At 44.2% G+C, this 18,768-nt stretch overlaps 1 protein-coding gene across 1 annotated transcript in view; it reads left to right on the top strand.

The window, feature by feature from the left end:
* Window positions 1-4,651: 4,651 nt before the first annotated feature.
* Window positions 4,652-18,768, top strand: part of MBTPS2 (membrane bound transcription factor peptidase, site 2) — a 358,518-nt gene continuing 344,401 nt past the window's right edge. Inside the window, exon 1 of the mRNA XM_085622476.1 lies at window positions 4,652-4,871. Coding sequence (XP_085478602.1) covers window positions 4,797-4,871 — 75 coding nt within the window. The 5' untranslated portion in view covers window positions 4,652-4,796. The remainder of the gene's footprint in view (window positions 4,872-18,768) is intronic.

Genomic DNA, 18,768 nt, shown 5'->3' with positions numbered 1-18,768 from the left:
TTGGCCTGGCATATGCTGTCTCCTAGTTATAGGGACATCTTGCACCAGTCCAATTCGACTCTTATTGATGATAGGTTTAAGACAACCTTTAAAGAAAGCTATCCTAGTGGTAACTGTGGAGAGCAGCCTTCAGGCTAAGTCTTGAAGGAGTGTTAAGCTTATTGTTTTACCATAGATAACCTCTTGAATAACCAAATGAAAGAGTAGCCCACACAGGTATATATATAAAATATATGTATTTATTCTAAACAGAATCCCACAGTCTCTTTATGAGGCTGAGGCAAAGTTACACATCAAACAAGCATTGATAGATACAAATAAATAGCACTGTTAATATTGGGCCCCAGGGGGGACCAAACCATATACTAAAATAGTGGTATAAGAACGACGACAATTCTACAGAAAATGCCTAGGGCATTTAGGATCGCTGGCCCCTTAAGAATCCACCCCAGGTTATGAGGAAGGGGACCCACAGGAGGCGCGTGCAGTGGAAGTAGCTGCTATCGGGATCTCTATTATAGCCTATGGAGAATGTCGCGGTTGGACATAAACAGTTTTAAAATACTTCTAGCAGGAGTTCAAAGTTAAAACTTTAGAGTTAAGCTTTTGAGGAGCCCACTACCACGAGAGTACCGAGGTACCACTGTTACCTGCCCCAGGGAAGCCGGGTGTATAGGTCGATTTCGATGTCGGGTCGCGGGATGATTTTCAATGGAAAAAGAGTCAAAAGTTCTGCTAGCCAAAAGCGTAGATGATTCCGTGAAGATCAAAGATGTGAAGATTGTAGAGAAGGACCTGAAAGCAGAGGGGACAGAGTCTGGGTCACGGCAAAGTGACCAGGAGGCTCAAAGCAAAGAGCCCTTCGATGTCGGGTGCTTCAGGTGGAAGGTGGTGTAGCTTGGGTCTGCAGCCACGGGCTCCGGGAGGCTTCAAGGAAGGTCAGCTTCTGGAGGGCGACTGTCCCACGTCGGATGAGGGTCGCTGCGGTGTTAGTGTCTGGATTGGATCCACTAAGCCTTGGCAACCGCAACCCACGCAAGATGAACAAATCTGCTACGGTGCAGACCCACTAGGTCTGAGAGAGGTCTCCTTCGGGGAGACTGTAGAGCAGGCCTGGAGCAACCAGGGGATCTCTTAATTGTCGAGATAGACCTCCGCTAGGGCCCACAAGTCGAGAGACAAGGGACCGCGGGAGGCAGCATTTTGGAGTGCGTAAAAGGGCACCCACGGGCCACCGGAGGGGGCTAGGGCGCTGGTCTTTGGCACAATTCTTGCAGAGTGGTTGGCTCGTAAACGGGCCAAAGCACAACTTCCCCACTGGTCAGGGTCGTGTGCTACGCAAGAGGTGGCCGGTGTCCTGGGGTATTGGGGATCTCGGCACCCACGCAGTCCACGGTGCCCAAACTCGTTGAGCACACTCACTGGCCTCTGGGATGCACTGGAAACCCACCTCAAGGGTGCTGGAAGACGTCGAAGTCCGCAGGAGCAGCGAGGTTCCAACCGGGTCACTTGCAGTGTTTCAGGTGCCTGCCAAGCAGGGGGATAACTCCTTTATCCCAAGGGAGATTTCTTCAGTCAGCTGGGCAGCAGCTCGTCGAAGGACAAGTCTGTGAAGTCCAAGATTAATCTGAGGCTCTGGGGCCACATTATTCACCTTTATCCCCAAGATTAGGGGAGTGTCCAGAGTAGTGTCCACCAATGGCTGGTGAGGCGGGAAAGGGTGGCTACGCCCTCTTCCCTTTGTGTGTTTCCCGCCTGGGCGAGGGGCAGGATGCCCCTGAACCGGTTCCAAGCGGTGTATGCAGAATGAGGACTCTGCAGCTGCCTACGTGCAACTCTGAAAGGACATTTGGTACACCCACCCTGTTCCAATCCACATATCCTGTCTGGGGAGATGCTAGCACCTTCCTGCCACAGGAGCCCTAATGTCCAGTTGGCGAGGCTAGGGTTTTCCCCAGTAACAGCCAGCCAGAGTTGTGTGGGTGGCGAGTAGTAGCCATTTTGTACTACGTGTGCACTTTTAAATTGGTGTCTAAATTCTGCCGCTTTTCCCATATCGCCCCTCTAGCAGGGGGGGATCGTACCCTCATGCCCATGGCTGGACTGGGGGTATGATTCCTACATGTTTGACACCAAACACGATATGGTTCTGTGTAGCCATTCTCAAGTTATCGCGATAGACTTATAATGCGGTTAAGAGTATGTGGTATGGCTACACTACAAACAACCCAGCAATGATTTTACAAAGGTTGCAGGGAGGCCCTACTCATCTAGGGGTCCCCCCTCACACATACCTCAGCACCCTGCCTTGTAGGATTAGCAAGGCCTGCCATAGGGGTGACCCATGAGAGTACATGTGTTGTAATGGGGTGGGATATAGGGTACCTATATCCCTGTAAGGGGTGCTAGCACCACCTTACCCAGACTACAGTAGTGGTCTGGCGGTGTCAGTTTGTATGGCTGTCCCAGGTTGGCACAATAAGTGCTGCAGCCCTGGTAGGCCTACTGAGGGACCCATGCCCTGGGTACCTAGGGTACCATCTACAAGGGACTGCCAGGGTAACCTCAGTAACCAATTGGTCTGTACCTAGGGTACTTCACATTAGTTTTAGGGAGAAAGCAGATAGGCTGGGGTCCTGGATAGCAGGATCCCAGCCAGACTAGTCAAAAACCATTCAATGGGGGCAACCATTAGTCAGATTCCACCTTCCTACAACTTACCAATTATACTAACAAAAGAATTACACGTGGGATTTGCATTTTGCGTGGCTAAACTAATTGTATACTAATATATGTACGCATACTAATGGTAGAAAATTAGAATATTGCATGATATATGTTGCTTTTGTGACGTAATTGTAAGTTGCACCAGATGACATCACTGGGTGAATATAAACGCTTTAAATGTTGCTATTATGCTAGATAATTACTTACACATAGGGGAATTAGTAAGGGTTTAACATTTTATTAGCCATTTCAATGTTTTAATTACGTTTTTGTGTTTGTTTTACTTAAGTTGACCATTTGGGGCTAAGTAAAGATGGCTGACTGAGACACACGACATGACTGCTACAGTTCCACGAGGTTTTGGGTGAAGTGCGCCTGCGCCACCGCCAGCAACAATGGCCTCGTCCTGACCCCAGGCAAGATGTACCAACCAAGGTCGTACTGGGAGAGTTGCCAGGACCACAAAACAAAGGACTGTCTTTAAAACCGGAACCAGCAAGTGCGATGACTTAATCTAACGGACTATGTGAGAACTTTACCGAATGACCCCAAATCCACCAATCAGGACTGTCCAAAACTCATTCTTGATACATTTTGACATTAAAATCCTTATAAAAGTGGGTAGACAAAGCGAATTGAGGAGTCCTTCTTTTGAGCGAACTTTCATTTTCCTGACGTTATGCTGACGGAGAGGACGGTGACACTGCTGGACAGCTCTTATCCTGAATCTTTGAGAGACTGAATTGCGGCCTGACTTTGATGAATTTAAAGATTTTTTTTCCACGACTTGACTGACTTAGAGGACGACTAATAGCCAGATTAGGTAAATATGATGTTCGGCGATGTGGTTGATGATTTTCTAAAATTTTAAATTAATTAGATAAACGATGCTTTGATTAATAGACAAATGTGTTGCGTTGTTTATTTGGAGAAATTACATTAAGAAAATAGCATAAATAAAAGAATTGAATTACCAAATTACAATCCAACTAACTGATTCATCGCCAAATGAGGGGAATATCACGAGGTTTGAAGTTAATAAAGGTATTCAATGTATATTAGGGTTTAGGTGAGAAGATATTCCTTTCATGTCAGCGTATGGAAACTTATCCCTCCCGGGAAAGCAGATCAATGAAGTGTGAGTGTTGGTGTTATGGGCCCCACCAATGAATGTATTGAGTGAATGTGTTATTGCGATATTTGGTCTGTGACGAAGGGAGGATTTGACATTCCACGCTGCAACAATGTCATAGGTTAGGCTCAGGTGAGCCACTTATTCTTCCTGCTGAGCCACGCTCGTTGCCTTGTCAATAAAACTTGTAGATAACTTTCACATTCGTGACTCTCTTTTGTCACAACAGTCTCTTGTAAACCGCTCTAATGCGGGTGGGTCACGTTCGTGTTATAAAGAATGCTATAAACAAGAGCGCATTGCCGATTTGATTGATAGAAATACGGCGCTAGGCCCCGTCTAACTTTATCTGCAAATGCTCACTGAAAGACACTGCTCTTCATCGGTTTGGTGGGGAAACGCACAAGCCCATCACCGATGAAGAGGAGTCCTGAAATAATAGAAAGATAGGAAATGCAGTATGAAGCTAGGTCTTAGAAACATCAAAACATGCATCGTATTATTTGCCTACGTAACCAGAAGCATTGAGGACTTAATTCGTATAAGAGATGATAGGCAGAAAGACGAAATAATTGAAAAATATTTATATGCTTTACATACCAAAAATACGTACAATTATATTTTAATTCACACGGCTACATATAAAACGTCATATCAGGTTCAAGTCGTGGTATTCTTTAGCGGAAGGCGCGTTTTACGTGTGCTAATAATCTCTGTCAACTTTCAAGATGGCCGACCCAGTATTACAGATGAAGTAGGACGGTCTTTCTTTTGTGTGACACAGGACGGAAACGTCCCGGCTGCCGCAAGTGTCGGTCCTTTCAAAGAACCATCCGGCGGTAAAGTGGGGTTATGACAGCTGAGGTTCCGGAGAAATTGGTTCCGCCACCTTGCTGTTCTCGTTTTGCAGGGGGAAAAAGCGCTGTTCTAGTAGGGTATGATTCCGATCCCACTTGCGGTGATGGTACTGGGAGTTTGGTGTGTCATTTATTTGACGGACACGCTTTTAAAGGTAAGGAATTGGGAGGAGAAAATGAGGCTGCAGATAGCTGGGCTCTCCAGGGTAATCTGTTGGAGGGAGGGGCCAACATGCACACGAAAACACTGACCACATGACTGCACCCGAAAACTGTGCTACTCAGTTTCGGAATTGGAAAAAATGTTCTCCGGGACCCCATACATTGGAGTTCAATGTGTGGTAAAGGAAAGGGGCGAGACTTAACAAGAAGAGACAGATATATATATGTGTATATATATATTTATTAAAAAAAATATGCTCAGAGAATTTGTCAACAAGGTCAAATGTGATAGAAAATCTGTTTTAGTATACATATTTGGTTAGAAAAAGGCTGTATTTTGAAATATTCTACAGGGTTCAGAGACCTGCTACTGAGATTTTTGTGTGCCTAGCAATTGTTTGAAGATTATCATGTCTACAATAATGAATTGGACAGTCAGCATGTGATTCCTGCACGTTATAACACTCGTGTTATGTAACATTTCCTGTATATATATTTTCACACTTGTATGATTTATTGTGGCTCTGTGTATGATGCAAAGCACCCTGACCCATTACTCTGGGATGAGTAGTGCCATAAATAAATTAGCAGGTGGCACTGCAATCGTTATTAGTGTATTTACTCACCCACTCAGATAAACCTTGCATTCTTACAGATCATGTACATTTCTTACAAGGGGTGTCGAACAAGGTAAAAAAACAGACTCCATGTTCTAGTTTCTCTTAAGTACTTTAAAAGTTATAAGCTGTGTGCCTTTGTTTCCTTCCTTTGCATTATTGGCATCTAGGTAATAGGTTCCAAATAGGTTCTAGATAGCTTCCCGCCCGGGTGATACTCAAAGAGAAAAAAAGGTTGATGTGTCTTGGGAGAAGCCACCTGATAAAATGTGCCATTTAAAGAAATTGGGTCATGTCCCGTTGTTTGTGAAGCCCAGTAGCACACACTTTTCATTGAGCATAGCAGTCCCTTTAATTCAGGCCTTAGTTTTAGGCCCATCTGGAATTGAAAAAAAACAAATCCCACTTGCCGCCCTCAGGTTGCTGCTCTGAAATGAGTTCAGACAATGTGCAGGTGCTGATGAATTGTGTCTGAAAATGACACCAGGACTAATTCAGCTTATTTACCTGGGCCCAGAAAATGTTGCTGGAACCGGGATCCTGCGGGTTTCCACTACTTTCCAGCACTGGTGTTTAATCTGATGAGAATTTTATTTTGGACCGTCGGGCAGAAGACAGTGCGACATTGCTCGGGAAAACCTTGGAGACCCTTTAGTATAATTGAAAGCTCCCCTGATAATGTCAATTACTTGTAACATTTTGTCTATATAGTTATAGTATATGGGATAGTCTTGCTGGATGGATCCCGGGGGTCCTCACACCCTCTCACTGGCGAGGTTGTGTTCCAGCTGGCAGTACTTTAAGGCTTCCAGCTTCCTCCACTAGGCCCACACACAACCGTGCACCCATCAGATGCTGAGGAGGCAGTTCTGGCTTGATACAGTTTCAGACAGAGCAAAACCAAGGGTTTGATGATGGATTAAACCCAGATCAGTTGACTGGGGGTGAGTGCTTGCAATGTTCAACACTCCGTCCATCATCCCCTTTGGTTTTGCTTTGTTCGCCCTAAGTTGGCTAGGTATGCCCAGACATGGGTCCCTTGCTCACTTTGCCACTGGATTCAAGATAGCCTGGCTGATGAGAGTTATGAACCCGAAACCGGTCCCAGGATGCTTGTTTCCGGTCCAGGGAAGACATGGCTTGGCCGTTCGGGCTGGACTGTTTCCATGAGGCACAGGGTCAGACTGATTTGCATATGGCCATGTCTGAACTGGGGTGGCGGAGTGAGCTAAAGAATGATGATGGATTAAACCCAGATCAGTTGATTGGCGGTGAGTGCTTGCAATGTTCAACACTCCGTCCATCATCCCCTTTGGTTTTGCACAGTTTCAGACAGACAAACTAAACTGTGAGTGTCTCTGAAATCAGGGCCTCAGTAATAGGCCTATGCTGGAATTGTTGGGTACTTACTGGAAAACTAACCAGGCCAGAGGACACCAGGCAGGTGCAGCATCTTTTGGTTGGTCATGACTTTGGAAGAAGTAGCCCTTCATGGGCTGGGAACAATTAACAGTTGCAACCACGTACATGCCTATCACAACACTGGGCAGTTTCCACAGTAGGCAGTTACAGTCACATAGAGGTCCATTGCGAGGTTTTGGCAGTAGCAACCACACAACAGCCAATCCCAACTTGATCAAGCATGGCTAGGCACAGGCTGACTTCAACACAGAGTCACAGCCCGGCCGTGCCTCTGCAGTTATGGTCACAGATTTACAGTTCCCACAGGGAAACAAAATGGAGAGACTACAGTGTCACCAGTACTGGAGATCACTCTCCTCAGTCCTCACCTTTGGGAGCGCCACAGACACCTGGGACATGCTGCACCTCGCTTTTCCTTAACTGACTCTCATCCTGCAGAGTGGGTATGCTCCTTCCCTCTCTCAGCTGGCAGAATTTGTGTCTTTAAGGGAGATAATGACATTAAACTGGTTCAAAATGGTCACAAAATTGGTATACCTGCTATTGTTAAATGTCTCCTGAAATGGGTGGGGAAGTTTGAATCCTGAGCCCTGGTGATGCCGGGATACTGAACATTTGGCCTGGGGAAGTTGCTGGAGCCCTCCCCTCCTCACCTCTCGTCTCGCTGTTGCTTCTTTGGGCTGCTCCGCTGAGCGTAACGCCGCTGTTGCCGCCACATCACCTCGCTGAACTGAAGCGGGGGAACTACAGCTCCCAGGCGCCCTAGCGCTCCCTGACGTGACCTACGCGCCCGGAGGCGCTCAAAAGCCCGCAGCTCACTCCGCGTCGCGGGACGCGCGCGGGCGAGCGCCGGGCTAATCCCGGGCAAAGGGCGGGCCCTCTTAGGCCCTCAGAGGCCGAGCGAGGCTGGGCTGGGACCCGTCTCTTTGGTGTGTGACTTTGGGACACTACCTGATACTCGAGAACGGACTGCACGGTGTTGGTAATGCTGTGTCGGTTTCTTCGTTGTTGAAGTGATGATTTCAGGGGGCTGGTTGTGTTTCCCACGGCACGTTATCTTACATCATCATCATAGTTGAAAATGAACTCCAAAACATGCAAAAGGACCGTGGGCTTGGGGACTCTTGATAGCTACTTGAAACACGCTGAATCTGCAATCGTTAAAGAAATTGCATCAGTGGAACGTAGACTTTCACTAGAACCACCTAGGCTAGCTGTGTCTCGTACCCCTCCCACGACCATTGCTGTTGGTGCACCCCCCGACGTTGCCAATCCTTGTATGTCCCAAAATGGGTTAGGCACTGTGGAAACTTCTATAGTTATACCTGCCTTGTCATCCAAACCGAGTTCTGCCCCCTCTCCTGTGGTTGTCAGATCAAGACAATCAAGAGGTATTTCAAACCAGACATCTTACGGGGGTAAAATCATGGCAGGTAAAAGAAAGGCAAATAACCCCATGGGAGCTCGGAAACAGGCAAAATTTCCAAGTAAGAGTAATTTTGCTCAGGGGTTGGCCCAGGTCAATTTTAGTGCTCCCCAATTAGTTGGAGAGACAACGTGTGGGGAAACAAACAATTGTACAACCCAGGGCCCCGATATTGTCAATAAAAGTATAGGGCTAGAAATAGCGACAATTATCGATGCCCGCCTTAAGTTACTGACTGTACCGCTAATGGCCACATTGAAACGAATAGAGGATCGCATTACTAAAATTGAGTCACACCTTCAAACTAAGGCTTTAAACGTTGAGCCAAGCTCCGCGGCAGTTGATTCTCTAATTGCGTGTACAGCTACAGTTGATAATATGTTGGATTCTATGATCACTATACATCAACAACCAACATTTCCCTGTACTACTCCGGCTGTAGGTTCTACTACTACATCTCGACCTCCAAATGCTGCAGAAATAGTTCAGGGTAGGGAAACACGTATGCAGAACCCAAGGGGGAGGATCTCTTCTCCAGATCGGCCCCTAGGGAGGGACTCGACACTACACTTACCACCAGAGGCTTGCCCCTACTCTATTATCTTAGCCAATGTCCCAAAGCTTGTGGATGGGAATAGGGAACACTGGTCTTCTTTAAAAAACAAAGCCCTCCACTACTTATCGAACAAAACTGTTTTGGGGCAACATTTACACAGTAATTTTCTGATGATAAGAAGAGTTCCTTGGGTGGGCAAGATTAATAAGTGTTTTGATGGTGACTGCATTGTCATAAGTTTTAGATCCCCTAGGTTGGTTGAGGACATCTTGAGGCAGGCAGGTTCTGCTAGAATTCACTATGATTATGTTAATGTCCTCCCTTTGGGTTTCTTTTATCCCCCAGCTTTTGACAGGAGGACGACCAATAACTTCCCAAAGAGTAGTGCCCCCCATGATTATGTTGTCCCTATCTCTAATAGATATTCTGCCCTATCCACCTTGGATGAGAATGAGTGACTAGGGCTGCAAGAATTAACTATAGTGCCAGATATTCAGCCTGCGGTTCCAGATATAGTGCCATTGATAGCCAATGGCCCTAGTCATGGATCCATGGGTCCTTTAACTAAATTGGTTACCTGGAACATAGCCGGGCTGAGAAATAAAACAGATGACCCAGCCTGGAGAGATCTTATCTGTTCTGGTGAAGTAATCTGTCTCCAAGAGACTTGGGATACTAATAACACCCTGTGTATAGATGGCTATAAAAGCTTTTTTGTGTCTGCTGTACCGTCTAATATGGGGAGGGCTAAGGGGGGATTGGTTACCTTGATTTCAGCTAGCATTTCTGGCTCGCTGACTCAACTTGACACAGGCTCATGCAAATGTCTGGCAGTTCAAATTTCCCTCAACGGGGGCAGTAACTTTTTAATTGTTAATTTTTACAATTCTTATTATAGAGATACCACGGTTGATCATCTCACCGCATTAAATTGTTTCTTGGTAAAATTTAAGGAGGAAAATGAGATAAATTGTCCTATTATTATCATGGGCGATTTTAATATCCACAGATGTCCAGAGAAATGTCTTTTGACGGATCCCCTAGGGCCAATAGAGTCACGGGAGGCCCATTTTGAGCACTCACCTCAGGGTGTTCTTTTGGAAATAATCCTTGCTGACTATGGCCTGTTACTCCCTCCCATGGTGGATGAGAACATCCCAACATTTAAAGGGAATGGGAAATACTCTGTGATTGATTATATTTTTATCAGTACAGTACTGGGGAACAGGACCATTGGATATTCAGCAGCCTGGACATATTTTAGTGACCATAATCCTGTGGTCCTCATTTTGTCTGATCTCTTTTCACAACCTGTTATGACCCCTGATAAAACGGACAAATCTCACATTCGCCCCACAGATCAGGATCGCAGGATCAGATGGAACAAAGTTATTCCTGATGATTTTTTTGCTAATTTAAAAAGGAAGGTTGGCCCAGAGTTGACCATGTGCCTTGACTTAGAAGCAGGGAACGTGGAAGTACTAGGGGCGTATTCCGTAATCTGCTCTCAGATCTCAGCAGATCTTCGGTGTCCTGTTAAAACAATGGACAAGGCTGAGTTGGGATGGTTTGACATAAACTGTTCATTGGCCAACAGAAAGCTGAGGGCGGCCTTGAGCAGCAACCCTTTGAATCGGTCTAACATAGCCCAACTTAGGAAAGAATATACTAAAACCCTGGAAACCAGGAAAAAGGAGTTCCGGGAGGACGCGTGGGAGGAACTTTCTTCCGTTGACGTCCTTCGTAATAGTGCAAAGTTCTGGTCCGTTGTTAATAAACCTTTTTTTCGTGATCCCTGTAATAACCAATTAGATTGCGGTATTGGGGTACACCAGTGGTACTCTCACTTCAAGTCAGTCTACGAAGTGGGTATGAATGGTGGATTGAATTCCCCTCTTCCCACTGTGAAACAATATACTTTATTCGTAACCAAGGGCGAGGTGGTTGAGGCCATCGGCAAGATGACCAGCAATAAGGCTCCAGGACCCGATGGCGTCCCATCGGACCTTTTTAAATCAGATATTGAGACTTGGTCCACAGTTTTAACGAATATTTTTAACAGGGTCTGTGTCGCAGGCATTCCGGACACTTGGTCCGAGTCTGTGATCATACCTATTTTTAAAAAGGGTAATAGAGGGGACCCTTGTTGCTACCGCCCTATCTCACTTATTGATTCCGCAGTAAAAGTCCTGGGGCGAGTAGTCTTGGGCAAAATAACAGAATGGTTGGAGGATACCAACACCCTTTTGTGCCTACAATATGGGTTTCGAAAGGGCCGGGGCACCATAGACCAAAGCTTGAATCTTTACCTTTTAATAGGTAAATATACCATAGCTAAGAAAGGGACGTTATATCTTGCCTTTATGGACTTATCCTCGGCCTTCGACCGAGTGAATCAGTCGAAATTGTGGGAACTTCTTCTCAAGCAGGGAGTAGATGAAAACCTTGTCTATTTCTTAGCAGATCTTCATAGAGATCTTTCTGCTACTGTTAGATTCGACCGTTTGGGTAACTGTACTGGCAAGATCGGAATCTCTAATGGTGTTAGGCAGGGCTGTATCCTAGCTCCCCTGCTTTTTACACTTTACATCAACGACCTAGCCACTGCCTTAACTGAGACTTGTAAGGATATTCCTAGGGCAGGGAAGTACCATATTCCTGCATTATTATATGCAGACGATGCTGCACTGTTAGCGCGTACGGCAGTAGGGCTTCAAAGTCTTCTAGATACATTTGCTGATTTTATGAAAAGACTTGATTTAAGCGTGAATTTCGCCAAATCTCATGTTATGACTGTAGGTTGTAAACCCAAGAAAACCAAGACTATGCTTTGTGAGGGCCATGTCTTATCTAGAATCACCAGTTTTCCATACTTGGGGGTTATTTTTGATGATAAGTCATCATGGGCCCCTCAATTAGCTGCAAAACGAAATGCCTTTGCCAGATCAATCATAGGTGTGTTGGACTTTGCTCGTAAACTGGGGGTGAAACCCATGCAAGCTATATTGAATATTTACGCAGCTAAATGTATCTCTATAGCTATGTATGGTGCGGACCTGTGGGGATTTAAAAATGTGAAGGAACTTCAGGTGGTAGAGGATAAGTTCCTTAAATCCATTCTATCACTTCCCCAGGCAACCTCCGGTTATATTGCCCATCAAGAATGTGGGGTTGGTTATGTAACTGACCGGATAGCACTAGCCCCCCTATTAAAATGGTTATCAATCTGGCAAAATCCGTAACTTGAGTTAAATCGTGAAATTATAATAGATTGTTTATCGCTCGAGTTCGGAAAGACTATTCCTTGGTTGCGCTATGTCAAGAACCTAAGTGACGAATTAGGTCGCCCAGACATATTTGACAACCCTAACAATTTATTAAAGGGGGACTTTAAATGGGTAAAAGATACACATAAGCATAGAACAACTTTAGCTAGAGAAGAAAAGGAGTTAACAAAACCTACAGTGAAGGCCCATCAGTTATTAATAACTACAGGCAGCATAGAACCCTACTTGACCATAGTGAATAACATGAATCATCGTTTTTTATTGACAAGGTTTAGACTGAACAAATATCATCTTTTGCTTACTGATTCTGTTGGTTGGATGAAGGACAGGGACTTGGAGATCTGTTCTTGTGACAGATTCTCCCTTAAGGATACTGCTCACTTTCTCTTTTTTTGTAAACATTTGTCCCCTCTCCGTAAAAAGTTCATCATCCCACTTATCAAGAACAAAGGATTTAGACAAGTCAAACCCGCTCTTTTGTATCTCCAGCTGCTAGGTACTACTTGGGAGATTTTTAACATAGCTTATTTTTTGGCTATTGCGATGAGATTAAGGAAAAAGATCAAGTGGACATAGTGTTGTTTATAATTAATTGCGAATTTTGATTAAACTTGACCTAGTCTTATTTTTAGTATTGTTTTAAAACCATTTGTAAATGCTTATTTTAAATGTTATTTATTGTATATATATGTGATGTTTTGCACTTTTATGGTTCTTGACACGAGCCGAATAAAGTAACTTTGACTGACTGGGTGGTCCTGAGCTGCTAATGTTTTAAATATAGTAAGAGTAATTGGGGTAAATATTTATGAGATATGGAAGAATGAATGAATGAATACACATTTATATAGCGCATGGCTACCCAAGGGCATCCCAGCGCTCAATGTGGCACCTTAGTCAAACCAAGAACAGATCACAGAAAAAGAAAAGTTTTAAGCAGTTTCCTGAATTTAAGATGATTTGATTCCAGCCGTATATGATCGGGAATCCGATTCCAAAACTTGGCGGCATTATATGAGAACCGCCGACCTCCCGTTCGAGATCGCTTAATCGTGGGAACTACGAGTAAGCGTTTATTATTGGATCTCAAAGTCCTAATGGGGCGGTAAAGTTGCACCATAGATTGAATCTTTCCCAGAGATGGCTTTATGGACAATGCACATTGCCTTGAAACAAATCCTATCCTGGATGGGAAGCCAATGCAAGCCAGTAAGAGCTGGTTTGGCTGAGCTGTGTTTGGAAATGTTCATTAAAAGGCGAGCTGCACAGATCTGAACGTTTTGCAGTCTATTAGTGGTGCCCTGTGGCGCACCCAAATAGACTGCATTTGCATAGTCAAGTCGCAAAAGTATCGGTGCCTGAACTAGAACTCGTCTAGCGACGAAAGGAAGAAGAGGAAGAATCTTTCTTATCATCCTAAGAAGTCCGTAGCAACAAGCTGCGACCTTGCGACCTTGCTCTTTAAAGTCCAGCTTGCAGTCAAGCCAGACTCTTAATCTGTTCTTTTGGAGCGGGTGGGAGGCCAAGACAACTGGGCCAGAGAGAGTCTATATTAGCGGGGACAGAATGACCGAGAAGCATGATCTCTGTCTTTGCCCCATTCAGTTTTAGGAATGATTTGTCCATCCACTCGGAGATCTTCCTAAGGCATGATGTTAGGCCAGGCTCAGATTTGCCCTGTTGGCTAAGGGATACCACCAGCTGGGTGTCGTCTGCATAGGTGACAATCTGGATCCCCCAAGGACACAGCATTTCTGCAAGAGAACTCATGTAGATGTTAAACATGGTAGGACTTAAGGAGGATCCCTGGGGGACTCCACACCACAGAGGAATCTGATCTGAGGAAGCTTCATCTTCGTAGACCGAGAAACAACGGTTTTCGAGGAAGGACTGATGCCAGTTCAGGGCGACTCCGGCCACATCCACTTCCCTGAGTCTTTGGACCATTAGTTGGTGATTAACCGTGTCGAAGACTGCGCTGAGATCTAACAGGATAAGAGCAGCGCAGCCTCCCTCATCCATAATTTTCCTAGACTCCTCTATCACTGCAATAAGAGCAGTTTCAGTGCCCTGTTGGCACCTGAAACCTGTCTGTGTGGAGTGCAGGCAATTGTTTTTTTCCCAAAAAAGCAGAAAGTACCAAATTCACATGTTTTTCAGCTAATTTGTTGATTCCTGGAAACAGAGAAATGGGCCTATAATTGGCCCAGTCCTCAGGGTCAAGATTTGGCTTTTACAAGAGTGCTTTCACCCATGCCTGTTTCCAGAGAGGAGTCACCACTCCACTAAGGAGAGAAGTATTTATCACATCCTGCATAACCGGGGATACTATTTCAGAGACATGGTTTAGGATAGGGGCAGGATCTGAGGGGGAGCCTGATTTTAATTGCCTGAGAAGTTCCTGCATGGAAGGTAGAGACAGAGGAGGGAACTTTTCCAGCAAGACTTGCTGTTGCGGGGTAGCAAGATCAGTGAAGGAATTCGTATGTAAAAAAGTCCAATAGATATTTTGGACTTTGGCCGAAAAATATTCGGCTATTTCGTCACACTGCCGCTGGGCACTATCAGAAGCAGTAGGAAGACTGGGAGGTGTGAGGAGGGATTTAACAATTGTAAAAATTTCCCGGGGGGGGATTGGTTGCGGAAACAATTTTATCCTGATAGAAACTCGCTAGAGCGGCCTTTATTTCCCTTTTATAGAGTTTAAGCGCCTCTCTGGAATTGATTTTACTAAAAGCCAAAAAATCTTTCCTCCATTTCCTCTCACATCGTTTGCACGTTTGTTTAAGTTGCTTAAGTTTAAGGGAGTACCAAGCTTTTTTATTTGTTCCTGTTCGATGACAGGATTCTTTCCTAGGGAGGACTATGTCCAAGGAAGATTAGAGCCAATTATTAAAATTATCATTGGCGATGGAGGGATTAGAGTGAGGTGTAGGAGTTGAGTTCTTTAACTCATTCACCCAGCTTTCCAAAGGTAATTTAGACCAGATGCGACCGCATTTTTTAGTTCTAGTAAAGGGCACCAAGGTGTCATGTGGACTCCACGTAATACGTAATAGGAAATGGTCAGACCAAGGAATCGGGATGGGTATAGCCACCATAAGGTTCTGTAGACTAGTAAATACGGGGTCAAGCAGATGGCCTTGGACATGAGTAGATCTATACACTCTCTTTGCTTAAATTGAAACGTTTCCAGACCTTCAATAAGATAAAGAGTGGAGGTGGAGTGCAGGTGTTCAAAATTTATATTGAAATCACCCAAAATTGAGAAGTTTGGTGAGAGGCTGGCAAAGTTGGCTGAAATATCTGGAAGATCTTTACAGAAATGACCCAGAGCGCCTGAAAAAGTGCAGGTGGGCGAAAAGCTTATTGAAAAGGCTAAGCTCTCGCAGTCAGGTACAGGGTTAATAGTAGACCTGCATCTAAAAATATTTTTATAAATGATGGCAATACCACCACCTCGGCCGCTATCACGGTCTTGCCTCAGGATAACATAGTTGGGGGGGAAGAGCTTGAACTATAGCAGGGCCTGACTCCATAGTTAGCCAAGTTTCAGTTAGAAACAGGACATCTGGGCTCATATCTTCTAAAAGTAGGTATATTTCTGTTGAGTGTTTAGGATGGGAACGGCAATTCAATAATAACATCATACTCTTATTGGTGTCCTCTATAAATACCGAAGGTAAAGGAGTGAGGCGAAATTTAAAAGCACATTGAAGGCATGAGGTACACATCCTATCCAGTGACATAGCATGAGCACATTCGTTCTTAACCTTACCTCTAAGCTTAAAGAGCTGTTCCCTGTTATAGCGATAAATATCTGGAGGGGATTTGGCAGGGGTCCTGGCCCCTGGGCCCGGTGTGGCGCGGACGGGCGCAAACGGGCTTGCCTTCGGCGCGCAGGAGGCGCGCCCACTGCGCGCATCTACTGCGCGGGTCCGATATCGGCAGCTTTTCAAGCTGAGTGTCTGCGTCTACGTCAGCGTCTGAAGCTAGAACGCTGACCTATTGCAGTGAGATCCCAGAATGCCACCGAGCATTGAACACAGCTCATCAGTGCGCAGACAGGTAAAATACACAAAATGCAATAAAAACCACGTAAATCTAGTTTTAAGACCATTCAGTTAAAAAAAGCGGGACCTATCTCTCCTGCCGGTGCTTAGAATGAGAGAAAGGCACCCGGGGGTCTCTAGTCACATTCTGCAGTTACTTTGCTGGAGTAATGTATTGATAATATTAGTGTTCAGCTCTCATGGTTCAGTATTGTGATATCAATAGAAAGGAATGCTGTCCTCCTTTTACTTCATTGTAAGAGATCTATGAAAGCTGATAATAAAATCTTTGATCACACGTTTTTTGTTGTACTAACAAAATTAGTCTGTGCGTGTAGTTTACCTTTCTGAAGCGCCTCTCCTTAACAAACTATCATCCTGCAAAGAACAATTTCCTCAGTACTGTAAACAGTTTTGTGACTATCCAGGAGATCCACCATTGTGAAGAATTCCACCCAGTAAACAAGAGAAAATAAGAGCATACATTTTGTCCCACGCCGACCTTACACTGGCACATTGTGTAGCTAAATATATTGACAATAAAAATTGATAAATACAACACAAACCATAAAAAACGCAAACTAGTATAACAAAACATATGCAACCTCTTATCTAAAACCCCTTCGTTTTAATTCTAAAATATTTCAGGAGTTATGGTTGCATTGCCTCTTACTATTCTTATTCCCTAATGTTTCTATGTTCCATTAATTACTCTGAGGACATTTTAACTGAAAAGTGCATGAAGAAAAATGTAGGCACTGCATTGGTTACCTTTTTTGGTAGATAGAGGTCATTGTGTATCTTTTGTCTGCTGTTTGTCTGTAGAGGGCCTGTACTTTAGTATACTTCAAACGTCATTGTGGTCTCCCTCCCCTGGGAGCAACTGGCGACTGAAATCAAGCAGCTTTTGATTTGTTTGCTCAATTTCTTCGTCGCATGCACTTTTATTCCACTTTTGGTAAATATACCCTTGTTATACCCTTTAAAACTGTTTTCCACGTTTAGTTTAGTTGTTCATAGTTGGATTCTAAGACTACTGATTCGGTAAGTGTCTGAAAACTAAAATAAGCAGCTCAGCTAAAGTTGTTACTTAATTTATCAAAGCTTTGTATTTGTCAATCATTGATTTTTTTTTTCCTCTAAAATTGTATTTTATTTTATTTTTTTAAAGCCATTTAATTCTGTTCGTGTGGAGTTTTCCACTGGATAGAGGAGGCCAGGGTTCTTATCGCGCATGATCAAACCGCTAGCTTTTAATTTTTTTGCATTACTTGCAAGAACTGAGAGTGCTTTGAAACTAGCTGAACTGCAAGTTTATATCACTATATAAAACTGTGCAATTTTCACAATGCTTTTTTTGAGCTTCTAGATGCCCCCCTGATTGAGAGAAGTCCCAGATGAAACCAGCATTGGCACAGCCAATCGGTCTTGCTGTCGAGATTATTGCCCCTGGCTTTTCCATTTGTTCCTGTGGATTGTAATTATTTGGTATGGAGTGAAATTATGTGGTGTGAGGTGCAATTGTGTGGCATGTAATTGTTACGTTAAGTGGAATTTTGTGGAGTGGAATTACTTTGTATGGTATAGAGCGAAATGATGTGGACTGTTAGTATGTGGCATGGAGTGAAATGATGTGGAGTGGTATTGAGGCGTGACATGGATTTGAATTATGTTTTGTGGGAATGAAATATGTTTTGTAGGGTGGAATTATATTGGGTAGGGTGGAATTATGTGGTGTGTAATTGTGTGGTATAGGGTTGTGTGAAGTGGAATTATGTGGAGTTGAATTGTGTGGTGTGGAACTGTGTGCTGTTCAGTGGAATTATCTTGATTGGGATTATGTGGCATGGAGCAGAGTTGAATTTTCTAGAGTTCAATTATATGATGTGGAGTGGAACTATGTGGGTTGGAATTATGTGGCATGGGCTTATGTGGAGTTGAGTTCTGTGGTATGAAGGGGAGTGGAATAACATTTTATGGAGCATGTGTATGATGTGGAGTTGATATGTATGTAGTGTAAATATGTGGTATGGGGCGTAGTGTAATTATGTGGAGTGTAATTATGTTGCATGGTGTGGATGTACGTGGAGTGGCATTGTGTGGTATGCAGTGCCATGTAAATATGTAAAAAGAACAATTGATGGACCGAATTCTGAACAATGTCAAACATTCAGCTCTGTACAGAGATCTGGGCCTAAATCCATATTTATTTTTTTGCTCCCCATGCCATTCCAGTTTAAACCCAGCCATATACAAATCAATCTTGGCCCTGCTCTCCATGGGAACAATCCAGCCCGAACTGACAAGCCAGGTTCTTGCATTACATGGCTTTATATTGAATTAAATTGTGTGAATTTCAATTATGTGGTGTGGAGTGGGATTATGTGGGTTTGAGTGGAATTGTGTTTCGTGGAACTGTGTTTCGTGGAATTGTGTGGAGTTGTGTGGTGGAATTATGTGGCATGGTGTATGGGAATTATGTGGATAGCAATTGTGTGGTATTGTGTGTAGTGGAATTATGTGAAGTGGT

The sequence above is a fragment of the Triturus cristatus genome, chromosome 8, assembly GCF_964204655.1.
Source record: "Triturus cristatus chromosome 8, aTriCri1.1, whole genome shotgun sequence".
Taxonomy (NCBI): Eukaryota; Metazoa; Chordata; class Amphibia; order Caudata; family Salamandridae; genus Triturus; species Triturus cristatus.
The sequence above is the reverse complement of the archived record's forward strand: the minus strand, read 5'-3'. Positions and strand labels throughout refer to the sequence as shown.